The 13,290-nt window shown below is 45.1% G+C and overlaps 1 protein-coding gene across 2 annotated transcripts in view; it reads right to left on the bottom strand.

The window, feature by feature from the left end:
• The window catches only part of ABHD12 (abhydrolase domain containing 12, lysophospholipase), a 35,327-nt gene that overhangs the window by 6,297 nt on the left and 15,740 nt on the right, over positions 1 to 13,290 (bottom strand). For both annotated transcript variants that reach the window (XM_027453536.3, XM_072035392.1), the window contains 4 exons: positions 12,485 to 12,609; positions 9,908 to 10,013; positions 7,717 to 7,836; positions 5,254 to 5,284 (listed from right to left, as the gene is read on the bottom strand). In XM_027453536.3, the coding sequence (XP_027309337.2) occupies positions 5,254 to 5,284; positions 7,717 to 7,836; positions 9,908 to 10,013; positions 12,485 to 12,609 (382 nt within the window). The remainder of the gene's footprint in view (positions 1 to 5,253; positions 5,285 to 7,716; positions 7,837 to 9,907; positions 10,014 to 12,484; positions 12,610 to 13,290) is intronic.

Here is a 13,290-nt window from a genome sequence, read left to right as displayed (position 1 = left end):
TTGGTAAAAACAGCACAAGCATTCTGAGCTACCATTGCTTGGTATGGCTCTAACAGCTCTGCACTGGATAAAAATCAGAGACACAAAAAGATTAAACTGCTGCTGTGACCTCTGTAGGATATGTGCTAGAAATGCCATCTTCGTATTGCATTACACTCTTCATCTTTTAATGGACCAAAGGAAATTGCGTGTAAAGCCAACACGTTGCTTTTAGTGTAAGTCAAATCCTGACAGTCTGAATGATTTTTGTTAATAGGTTCAGTCTCATTGAAAAAAAAAAAAAAAAAGAGAGAGAGCACCATACAGAGAGGGGTGTTGGCGATCCAGATCCATTGCTGGGGGGACTATGATGGTGACAGGATCTCCTTTTTTCCTTCTAAGGTCCATTTGGGATCCATCTTTGTACATTTCTGGTGCGCACAACAAGCTACTTTCTCTTCACCAGTCTGTGACTCTGTGTTACAACCCAAAATACCTTGCGGGGCGTGTTTTAAACGTATTGGATACATTCTCTTCCTCACCTCTAAAACCATTTCTGCTTAGTTCCCAGCCCTGCATCTCTCTTGCCGACCACTACCACGGGCGAGCTGCTCCCAGCCCTGTCCCCATGGCTGGGCCGTGGCCTCTCCCAGCCCCGCTCCTACCTGCACTCCTCCTCAACACACCCTGCGCCCCCATCTCCAAGGTCTCTGCTGTCACACGGGGTCTGCACCCCCCTACCCTGCATCGCTGTGCTGGCTGCCAGCAGCACCTCCTTTGACACAGAGTTACTCTATCTGGAACTTGCACACAGAAACATGACAGATTTTCTCTTTAATACTGTCTGTGTGGGAGTTGATACTGTTTGCGTTACCGTCACAGCCAAGCCACATCATCACTCAAAGCTCAGCAAAACAGAACCAGCCAGCAGCCACCCAGCCATGAGACGACTGCTGTGTTGTATATGGAGTGGTAATTCGCGTTGAGAAAACGGTTGATATTAATAAAGAAGGGGGAGACTTGGGAGTGTGGCCATGGAGGCTGGAAAGCCCAGTGGTTGATGATAATATCAGACTCTTAACAATGAGGCCATCAGGAATATAAAAGAGTTTAGAGAGAACAAAGAAGGGTGATTCAGGAGACTCCACGCAGTCTCCAGTTTCTTGTTCTCCAGCCATTAAGGCATGGAAGTTTCTGGGTGTTTGCTGTTGTTATATGCAAAGTTGTTTGACCAATGAAAAGTTGTTTTGAAAAGAACTGCTGTAGGAAGAAAGGTGTAAGAGGGGAGCCTGCCCTCAAGATAAAAAAAAAAACAAAAAACTCACATGTGGTTTGCCAGACAGTGAGGGAGCTGCGGGCTCCTTTCCTGATCCGACTGCTACGCCATGGGCCCCTCTGCTGCTACAGCCATCGAAGGCTTTTGCTGTTCTGCCCCCAGGTGACCTGGACGTGCCTTTGGACCCAGGCCTCATTGGCCTTGAAAAGGAGCTGGATATGCTTTTCTTTGGTCTGGGAAGAACGGGATACATAAGGCCTGAAGACCGAGTTGCTTGACAACTTAAAGCGAGACATCTTGTTCAAAAGGAATGGAAAATGGAGACTTGTTACTAATCAAGAAAAGGAATGGAAAATGGAGACTGTTAAGTCATGGAACTTAAAGGATTGTTTGTTACCTTTCCTGATTGTATGTATGTACAGGCATACTTGTGTTTAGTATGTTAAGCAATGTTCTGTATATTTAGAATGTTTGATGTTTGTGTGTGCGTGTTGGTGGAGCGCAGACTCCCCGCACACCCAGCGCTGTTTACTTGCCTTTTATACCTTTTAGAAATATTTCTTTTATAAATACTACTAAATTCAGATTGAGTTGAGACTTTATTTATAGCAGCTGTTAGGGCTAAACCAGCTGAAAACAGTGCTCCAGGGGGCTCCAAAGCAAGCTCAGAAGCTTTGCAAGCCGTGTTACCAGCAATAGCAGTGCTACATTCATTGGGCTACAAGGCTGCAATTTCCCTCTCTGACAGCTTACCAGCTGCAGACTACCACTTGTGAGCCCAGCAAGGATACTGCAAACCCTCCTGTGGCTCATGGCTTCTCTCCAGGACTGAGCAGTGGATTTCCTCGGAGGCAGCGCCCCATCCAGCAGCCTCAGGGTAACCTGCACAGGTCCAAGGGCAGCAAACAGCTCTTCATCATAACCCATTAACTGGTCGCTGAGTGTCTGATTTTATAGCCAGTGCAGCTTGCACAACAAATAAGTGCATTGTAGTGATTACAATGAGAGCTACAGCACGCCTGGCCAAGTTCAGGACTCCTGCAACCGCAGGACACCGCCCTCAGGGGGACTGCAGGCAGGAACAGTGATGCATCCTTTGGGCTGCCGCAGCAATTTGGGCATCTGCTGGGTGTACAACACTTGCTGCCTTCAGGGCTCCTTGCACCACCAGCTGGGCTTCCAGCATTAGCTGTTGGGTGCACCCCACTGCAAACTGGGTAACAACAGCACAATAAGCAGGTAAGATATTAATGAATCCATTAGGTGCTGCAGGACTGCTGACTCCGCCAGAATTACTAAACATCACTTTTGGTATGTCCACTTGTGTACTGGAGCCCCTGAGATGCAGGGCACAAAGTGCTTTCTTGCAGAGCCCGGTTTTCAGCTTCGCAATGGGATTTTAGTGCTAAGTCACAACGTACAATCCAGCCTTGTCCAGACCATTCAAAAATGATTTGCAGATCAGAAGACTGTATTCAGTCTTTCCCTTTTCATGTTTCCTTAAATGATGATAAAATGAAGCAGAGCAGTAAAAGCAAAGTTATGCAACAGATACTTAGCTCGATCTACGTAGTCTTCTGTGCTACCTGGGGAAGGGAAAGTGATGAAGAAGCCTCGAACATCTCCCCCTGCAGGACTTTCTGGTCATATGAGAGGTCTCATCATCATTTGTTTCCTTATTTTATCCAATTTATTAGCTATTATTCTTAAGTATCAACTCTTAATTAACCTGCTGACAGCTTAGCTATCTTTGATATGTTTGATGTGTTGGCTGCACTGGCAGCACCTCTTCCAAGTAACAAAGAGATGAACTTTTGTTTTAATTAGCAGTGTGCTAAGAAACCCCACTGCTGAGAACGGCCATGCCTGGAAAGAGCAAGGAGTGTCCTGAAGAGGCACAGCCAAATTCTCCTCTTGTTGCTGGGAGCCAGGTGCTGCAAGGTGACATAAAGTGAACTTGTAGACCAGAGACCAGGAATGCAGCGAGAGGAATCTGCCTGGCACTTGCCCTGGCCGGCTGCTCCTGCCCAAAGCACCAGCCCTGGCATAGCAGCCAGCAAACAGCAGGGCTGCCCTCGAGACAAAGCAGGCACAGGCAGCAGCACCCTGCACGCCCACCCAAACCAAGTTCTGCCTGCTCACAGCCTGGCACGGCACAGCCCCTGTGCTTTCCCTGTGGGAAAGCAAGAAATCTGGCAGCATCCCAGTCCTATGCCCCGAGGCTATTAAGCCTCTTTTGGTTTAGGTAGTGTTGTCTTTTAAAAGCGTATTTTTCTTTCTTGTTTCTCCCTTTAGAACCAGAAAAAGTCTCAGATGAAACTAATAAAGCTTCAGCTGCCTTTGGAGATAACACGTTTCCTTTGGTCCTCACCAGGATGTTTAGTGCAGCAGTGACAAATGTTTTCTATGTAGCAATTACTTACATCCCTATAACAATATCCCATTGTTTCTTTTGTTGCTATGAGGTTGGGTAATCTCATGCAATTGGCAAAAGAATCTCTGCATCAGCTCTCCACTCTCCCAGCACATCAATGCAGCAAGGACCAAAAGCTTCACCGCCAAATCCTCAACATAGAAGTCTGAATTGCAAAGGAGCTTGTCGTAGGCTGATCCTGACAAGGGTAGCTAGGAGAAGAGGACCCTTGTCTTGAATTTTAAAAGGTTTTGAGGACTCCTGTCTTGAGTTTTAAAAGGTTTTGACTTGCAATATTCAAAGCATAAATAATTTTTATCAACACAGTAACCCTGAATATATTAGTACATAATTTATCTGGAAACCAGCCTCAAGCAAAGAATAACTGGCCACATGTCCAGGGCAGAGGAAAGTGCCCCTCAGAGTGAGCTTGTATCTGATCATTGTCTCCAAACACGCATCCTCTCAGGAACCAAGGATTTCAGACACCTGCAGCTCACAGACTCTGCGCAGCAGTGACAGCCTCATTGTTCATTGTTGCTGCTGAGAAAAGCTGCTCGCATGAAGCAGTCACTTAGGAAGAAGGGGCAGACCTCTTGAGTTATTTCCCTCCTGAGCCTCTTTTAGAGGGCTTTCTCCTACTGCTTCCAGGGCATGAGTAGCAGCAGCAGAAGGGCCAGAAACCCAACCTGGTCCATTCTGCTGGAATAAGCATGTACCCAGAGTTTCTGGCGTGGTCCAGTACTAGTTTGGACAAAATCCCAAACTACAGCTTCTGCCTGTGCTGGCCAACACAAAATGCACTGCAGCAGAGGTTGTTTTTCTGGGAGTCAGCCAACTAGCTTAGCATACATGACAGTCTCCCCAGCTGCCATGTGCCAACCTCCAGTAACTTCGCATATCTTTCTTTTTTTTTTTTTTTTTTTTTTAAGAAAAAACATCACCTGCCTCTTTGAAACTTCCGAATGACCTGAATTAAAAAAAAAGACGTTACTGCAGGGGATCTTGCATAAGTAGCTGCATTGCAATAAGTCTTTACGAATGCCAACACTGACACCAATTATAAGGAGAAAGAAACAAAAGCTAAATCCAGAGGAAAAACACAGCCTCAAATCCCTCTGAAACGAACTAGCAAAAATAATGATGGCTCTTTGGGGACACCTGGGGATGCGCTGTGTAACAACAGTGACTATACAGAGACTGGTAACATATGAAACAATACTCTCAAGAAGTACCTTAAGTCAGTGTACCAGGATAATCAACCAAATCATGGCTGTGATTAAATAAAGCTTTTTTTTTTCCCCCCCATAAACTGTTCTGAACGTATTCCTGGCAAAGAAGCTGGTTAGTTTGGTTGGAGCTGACAGGTAACAGCAAGTAAAAGACCTTTCAAATATTTTTTCAATGTGGTGAAGCATGCTCAGTGCTTACAGACTCCTCTAGGTGTGGGGTGTGTATGGCAGAAGGGAGCCAAAAGCCCTAGGGGCTCTCTGCCTGGCGGCAGTGGGCTCTAATGAGCAGTCCTCAAGCCCGTGCAGGTCTGACTGCATCAGTGCAACCGCCTGGACAACGTGCGGCCACTCACCTTGTACAGCTCCACGCGGTGATCCCCTCCTCTGGCAGAAATGATTCAGGAAGAGAATGAAAAACAAAAACAAAAGCCACATGTCAACATTTAAGCTTCCAGAGATAGGCTTGGGATTGCAGCTAAACGCAAGCATGCATGCCAAACATTAAAAACACTTGAACTGCTTTGTTACAGGCTACAAGAGGACACCAAGGCATTGCTGAGCTACTGAGAATATAGTTTAAAAGTTGACTTCTCCCTTTAAATTTCTTTGCATGGCAGGTAAAGACAATCTTTTCAACCCCTCCAACCTGCCTTTTCCAAAGCCTGTAATACAGCCAAACCAGCCTGCCCTTGCTGGCTTTGCAGATCCTGAGCTCCTGCCACCAGTGCTGTCCCAGCCAGTAACCCCGGCTCCCAGCAGAGCTCACCACATTAACCCAAGCACCTAGCCCTTGGAACCTCTCACCTGGCTTCTAGCACAGGGACAGAAAGGACACATGCAAAAGACCAAGCAGAGAAAACCAGAGTGGAACACTAAAAATAAGTTCAGGGGAAGAATTTTGCTTTAATGTTTTTTTCATAAATTGAAAACAAGATGCTAAAAATGGAAAGGAGAGGGAACGTGACATCACATGCATTAAAATACGTCCCCATTGTGACACTGCTAATCCACAATGGAACTTTACCATTGCTAAAAGTAGATTGTAGCCTGCACGCACATGAAAACCCTAAAACATTCCCACTGTGACTGGTTTGGTCAGCGCAGCCTCTAAACCAAACTGCCACTTTCCAGACCTCCCTCGAAGAACACACTCACTTGCCAGCCAAAAGCTGTCAGCTCCAACTGCGCTACAAAATACCTAACACAGCCAAAACCACTCAGGGCACAATGTAAGGGGTTGCTTGGAAGTCAAGTTGAATCAAGCAAGTCTGAGGAAGAAGACACTTGCTTGAAAAGCCATTCTAGACATGCACGCACTGGTGACTTCTCATGCATCCCTCAAAGTGCAATACATAATTTTTTTATTTTTTATTCTTTTAAGACATCAAGTAAACATAATTTCTGCCTCAGCTCCAGACCACTCAGCCAACCCAGAAAGCAAAGGCAGTGCCTTTTACTTATGCTTTACTGATGCAGGCTGCATTAAGCAGGCCTTTCACAAGAGACTGAAGACACGCTGTGGAAACACACAGCAACATACATTAAAGCAGGAATGGCAAAGCCAATACGACTCCGGCTTCCTCCAATGCACAGAGTGAAGCAAAACGTGAGGTACACAATCAATACATAGCTCAGCACTTTATCTCAGTAACACTTGGGGGAGCCAAGAAGTAAATCTAATCAATAAGCACACAAAGGAGATACTGGTCCTAAATTACCACCATTAAGCTGCAGAGCAGTTTCCATTATTATCATTTGCTACAGCCGATAAAGACAAGAAAACAAACCAAGCAGCATTTGAAAAATAAGGCAACAATTTGATTAAACCTTGTAACACATCAGCATGAGAAGACAACAGTTTCTGAAGGCCCATCTGCTCATGCATTCCTAGCTCACAGCATGCAGCTTCCACATTTTGCCCCTATACAGAAAAAAGAACACTACTAAGGTAAGAATTTAGGTGAACAAGGGCAAAGCTCCTGCAATGTAAAAGCTAGAAAACCTTCACTACCAGCACAGTTGAAACAGCATTGTATTACAGCAATGCTTCTGCTCTTGCAGAGTATCTATAAGCAGACATCAGCTTCAAAAGAACACACGGTCAAAACTCAGAAAGGAGCCAATACTCTTTGAAAGATGTGTATTATAAAAGAAAAGAAAAAAAAAAACAACACGTACTAATAACTGAACAAAATCTCTGCATCAGGCAGAGATGTGGCAGGAAAACCATGATACTGCGAAACACCCAGGAAGCCCCACACTGACTGATGGCTTTTAGCACCCTGAAAGTTTAGAGAACCTGACCACAGCTGCTAAGGTTACAAGTTTTAGAAATGCTCCTGTTCCAGACAAATGTCCAAATGTCCTGTACATGTGCAATAAGGAAACAGACCAGCACATTACCTTCCTCTTTCCATCTGATTTTCCTTCCTCAAAATGTGTTAATTGCTAAAATAGGCTCGTGAAAGGAACTTGAAAGCTCATTTAATATACATAAAAGCATATATACAGAAGAGGTAATCCTATCCCATGTGTTGATTCAGAAACCATTATACTGGAAAATGTGCGTCACAGCCTCCTGGCATGCAGAGGACAGAAAGCATCTGCAGGATCAGATCTCTCTGATAATGCAATAAATCTGTTCTCACATTCAATAAATGGAGAGGCATCATGCCTTCAGACATGCTTTAAAAAAAATAATAATAATCTAAAAGCAATTTGGTGCTTCTCCTTTCCTTTTAATCAATGTGCTGAAGCTGTAGCAAGATAGAAAAAAACACAAGGCCTAACAGAGCTGTTGCTGGTTTGTGTCTCACCTTGTCCCCGCGTTGCCGTGCAAATAAAGGATTACAGGATGGCTGGAACCCAAAGCATCTTCAAACCACAACTGGTCCTTCCCCCGGGCATTCTTCCCTAAGGCTGCAGGGACTGTGTGCCTGTATCCAGAAGGAAAAATACAAATATATTTATTCCCTTGTTGCTAATTAGTATTTGCAACTCAAATTGAGTTTTTCTGATCATTTCATCCAGAGTTAAATCCTTCACACACTCTTGATAAAGCTGCCATCCCTTGCCAACAAGTGAGACATTTTAAAAACCCAGTGACTAGTGTTATTTCTACATTTAATCTCCTATGCCTTCAAAACTCAGGGCTAGGCAAGGCACCAAACTTCCCGGACCAACCCAAAGCACAATTACTGAACTTCCGGCTGTTCTACAGGAAGAATCTCAGCCCCTAGGCTTTTATGGTGCTTGATTACTTCAATCAATGGACTTGTACATCATAAACAAGATTCACAGCTAGGTCAGCAGATATTCAGAATAACAACCAAAGTCAGCTGATTTTGGAAGGAACAATTGATAAACAAGAGGTACAGCTGAGTAAGGAAATTTGAAGAAAAACAGGTGCTCAAGTTCTGATGAGAAGATAATGTATTTTATTTTCAAGCACTAGGTTCTTGAGGGTGTAACATCTCAGCTAGAAAAGCTTTAACCTAGAAAACCCAGGAATTTTTAACTCACAGCTGTTCTTCAATAGAAAGCATAGCTGGACAGCCTGTTAGAATGTGTTCAACACTAGTGGGGAAAGGAAAGAGATAAACAGACCAAAGAAAAGGCAGGCATTCAAACTGGGTAATTACTCCAGAAGACAAACACTGAAAGTGAGTACATGCCCACAATCACCTCAAACTGTTGATAAAGGAGCCAGCTTACAGCTATCTGAAGTACGAAGGTGCTCACATTCCTTTCTCCTACGAAGAAAGGCAAATTCCATCCACCACACCTTCCCGCAGACATAGACATGATCAGAGGACAAACCAGCATGCAGGAAAACACGTTAAGAAAAAAAAATCTACTTGCTTGCATGCAGCAGCCAGACATTGAGTTTTCGAGGAGGAAAAGTGCCCAAACAGCTGTAGGATCCCCTGTTCTGCCCCAATAGTTCCGCAAGCTTGTGAACAAAGCTGGCTGAGGAGTTTGTTTCAGGAGCATAGTGAACACAAAACCTTATGTTAACATTAAAACAAGGCTCCAAACTTTAGCGAAGGTCCCGTTCAAAAGGTCACACACTCCCAAGCAAAGAGAAACTCTGCTGCCTTAGAGGACACACACAGGGTACACGCCCACAGCTAAACCCTCCAAATCCCACGGCTTACAAATCCAGCAGCACTGGCTGTATTAAGCAACAGTACTTTTCCCTTCACACCTGACACAGCGTCTAGGCTATTTTTTCAGGTGTTTGCTGATCTTGTGTATGCATTCGAACTGCGGGCACCTCTTGTTCAAAGCCAGCAGGGACTTTCCTGTGGCTTTGAAACTCCTGGGTTTCAGACACAGTAGAACTTGGTCACGAGGAGCAGATGCAGAAGCTGGTTTGAGCTGGCCTAATAACGTGGCAAGTGCTGAAAGCAGACCTTTTTCAAACAAAGAACCAGTCATCTGAGCCGGTCCCGGTTAACAAGGAGCTAAAATTAACTGTCCTTGCCTGGGACCAGAAAAATCTTCACGAGTAAAAGCGAGCACTGACACTGTCACTTGTTCTGCTAAGAGAGCAAACGGCGTGTTCCTTCCTCACCCACTCTCCAAACCTTACATATGTTTTGTACACAGAATATTCTTCCTCCTACTCTGAACACTTTGATCCTGTTTTCCCATCTTCCCCCACATTTACTGTGCAAAACAAACTATGAACGGCAGTCAAATAACAGAACTTCTAATTCCTCAGGTCTGGTCCGCCTTTGTAGCATGGCAGAGCCTTTTTGATCCCAAATTATGAAATTTCTCTGAATGCAAAGGTTGTCCAATTTTGTTTCAGCCAAGCTCCAGAGATCTGCATGCTTTTCAACATGAACTCAGCCACTTGGCAGGGAAAAAACACGAGCATCCACAAATCAGAGCAGGCAAAGGCCGTCACATGCACAGCAAAAATACTGCACACGCAATACTGAGAACAAAAGGAAAGACTAGGGGTGCACAGAGCACGCTGCACAAAGCAGGTGTCCTTACCAGACTCCAATGGTTACATCCTCCTCTGGCTGAAGGTAATAATTACAGGTGTGGTTTAAACCTTGATCTTGTGGTCTTTTCAAGTCAATGAAATATGGGACCCTCACTGAAATACAAAAGAAAAGATGAAAATAAAAAGAATAATTAGACTTTAATTTTTACCTGTATTTTCTTACAAAACAGTGTTACCAAGGCACTGGAGAGCTGTACAAAGCAGTCCACTGTGCCAAGAAGACCTTTCTTTTTTTGTGTGAAAGGATGAAATGAACTACAATCGTGACTAAAACATGAACATCAAATACAGCAAGGTAAGACGCAAGCAACCACCAAAAAAAAAAAAAAAGCCAGGAACAGGCTGAAATAAAGAGGTGGGGAAGCCAGACAAAGCTTCCTGTGACACATACCAGAGATGTGAACCAGCTCTGCTCAGTCTGCTTTAAAAATCTCCCAGGCACATGACAACCACTCCTGCTACATCAGGGCAGTGGGTGAGCTGATTTGGCCTTTTATTGCTTGCAGTAAGGGCAGTTACTGATGGGACAAACTCACCTGGGACATCCCAGAGTTGATGTCTGATGTGTTTCAGGATGGCATGTGGTTGCAGCCTTTACATTTAAAAAGTCTACAGGAGATACTGTATCATAATAGCAGACACCACATTCCTCTTGCCATGGAAGAGTAAGATAAACTGTCAAACGCTGGCTTTCCAAGCCTCTGAGGGGGATGTGCAGTTTGGTAGCCAATTCTCTGGTGACTGGGGAGTGATTGCTGTCCCTCCCAGACACCTCAGCATTTAAGAGATCACATTAGGCTCAAGACTTTATCTCTTCAGATGAGCATCCCTGCAGCCCCAGAAAACAAAACAGTTGCACCTCAATTCAGTCCTCCAACTGCTCTACATTTCCCAGCCTACAGACCACAGCTGGCTTTGCTTGTTGCTCATGTGTTTGAATCACTGAGCATCACATCAGGAAGAGTCGAACTTCCCTCAGATGTTCAGCTTTTTTTCCCCCATTGCTTGGTTCAGAATCTCTCTCCTTGACATTTAGAGGCACAATAACCATCACACCAAAGCTTTTGTTGTATTAACACCCAAAGAAGCACCGCTACTGGTGACAGCCACATCTCACTTCGCTTACCCCAAACACCACAGCAGGCAAGGGCTGTGTTAACCTGACAAGCCTGGAGCCTTAGACTGCAAACCCATGCCTGAGCACGTTTGCTCTCATGCAGAGGCATTTGTTTTGTTTAAAAGGGTATCTACAGGTCACCTGGATCCCTGCAAACACTAAACGTGAGAGTCCAAAACCAAAGGACGTGTGCCAGCACAGACCCACCGGGTCAGCACCAGATGGGGAAGAGCATTGAGTCGTGCTCAGGAGGTTAAAAAGCAATGCGACCACTGCTCTGAAGGAGAAATGCCACTCTCCAGTGGAGAAGAATTACTCAGGCTTCCCAGTGTGCTTCTAGTAAGTGTTCTTTCTACAGAACTACGAAGGCAAGCAGTTGTCTTGGAGTGCTGTCACAAGGAAATCGGTGACTGCCATTATTTTAGAGCAGTGGGAACAATACCACAGAGATCTTAGCACAAGGACTCCTGAGAGAGTGTTACAGGACAATTATTTTCATCACTTGGGAATAAAGAGGGGCAGGAATTTCAGGGAGACCTAACAAAGCTCTGCAAGGGCAAATGAAAATCATCACGAACGAAACCGAGGTGATGAAAATGGAAGCAACCTGCGTTACTCACTGTTACCCAGCTGCCTGTTCTGACAATCACAGCACAAGAGCTGGCCCTGTTCAAAGAATACATGTGCATACTTCACAGCAACCATGAACCAAGGTGTTAGAACACACAGAGAATGCAATCAAAATGACAAAAGTGATATAAAAGCAACGTATATACCCTTGGTCCTCTTAGCCAGAGTTTGTACAATCAAAGGAAAAGATTTTACGACTTCCTTAGAAAGCCCAAGTAAGGTTTAAACGACAAATTGAGATTGCAAAGAAGCATCCCTCATAGCGATGCTCCATCATTTTCTACCCTGTGGATACTCAGGCTCCCCCGGGAGCTAAGCCAGCCCTCCAGAGCCATCCCACAGCCAGTTTGACCGAATGCAGAGGCCGAAGAGACACAAAGAAAGCATTCAGCGTGCCTGCGTGAATAGGTCTCTTCTGTTCTGCCCCAACTAAACTGCTCTGCTGAAGTGCTTTCAGGTGAAGAGTCATGGCCTGGAAAACAATGCGCTGGATTTAATTTCCCCCCCTGTTCATGCAGCTTTGTTAAGCCTTTTGGAGAAATGTATTTGATGTGTTGCACAGTTTTCCTGAAGGAAAGCATTTGGGCTGAAAGCTGGCTCCAGTTTGGTCACTGCATTTATACCAAAACGCACTGCAGAGACCACCAGGGCCGCAGCCAACGCTCTGCAAGCCACAGCTCAGAGAACTTGCAGCCTGTGAAAGCTCACATCCTTCACAAGCCGTAAACACGCAGGGGCGGGGAAGTTACAGCAGGCAAATGAAACACAAAAGACATTCCTCCCCTTCACCCTTCACCCAACAGAGCGGGCCACTTACCGAAGTTGAGGAAGACCAGCTTCGCCTGAATAGCAGGACAAAGTTTGACGAGAAACGGAATGGCTACGTACACTCCCAGCAACCAGATTATCAGCCTCCGCAGCCGGAACCATAATCCGTATCGCCTGCGTAAAGAGGGGAAAAAAATAAAGAAAGAAAGGCCTGAATACAGCAGGAATTTTATGAACGGGTTGTCACAACGATCTGCGTGCTTGGTGCATTGGAAAACGACTTCGTTTATTCTTCGAACAAAACTAACTTGGAGCTGTCGAATCAGCCTCAGCTGTTTGAGAGCAGCAGGAGCCAAGCAAGCTGTCAGCTGATGGCACACGCCTTCAAGAAGAGGAAGAGAAACTCCCCTCTGATCACATTCGAAACCACTCTGTAACAGCTTGTTGTGTTTTTTTTCCTGATGACTTCACAGATTTCAAGATCTCTGGAGAAACATATCACACGTTTGTCTCCAACGAGAAGCACTTACCATTTTAAGCACTATCAGCAAGATTTTTTTTTCCCTGGTTACATTTTCACATATTTTGAGGAACTGTGTGTAATGAGACAGCCTGATCCCAGACCGATAAAATCACACGCGATCGCACGTACAGACTGGAGCAGAGATTTTGCCTCGTCCAGCTAAAAGGGGTCATACCCTCCAACGGCCTGGAAAGGAAACCTTTCCAAGTTATAGAACACGATGAGATTTACTTGACTGACACGCTCTGGACAGAATCACTGAGTGCCACTGCAGGCAGGAATTAAAACGCACACAAACCCTGAATTCAGGCACCAGCACTTCTCTGCTCTCC

The sequence above is a fragment of the Anas platyrhynchos genome, chromosome 3 (assembly GCF_047663525.1).
Source record: "Anas platyrhynchos isolate ZD024472 breed Pekin duck chromosome 3, IASCAAS_PekinDuck_T2T, whole genome shotgun sequence".
NCBI lineage: Eukaryota > Metazoa > Chordata > Aves > Anseriformes > Anatidae > Anas > Anas platyrhynchos.
This window is presented reverse-complemented; position numbering and strand designations above follow the sequence as displayed.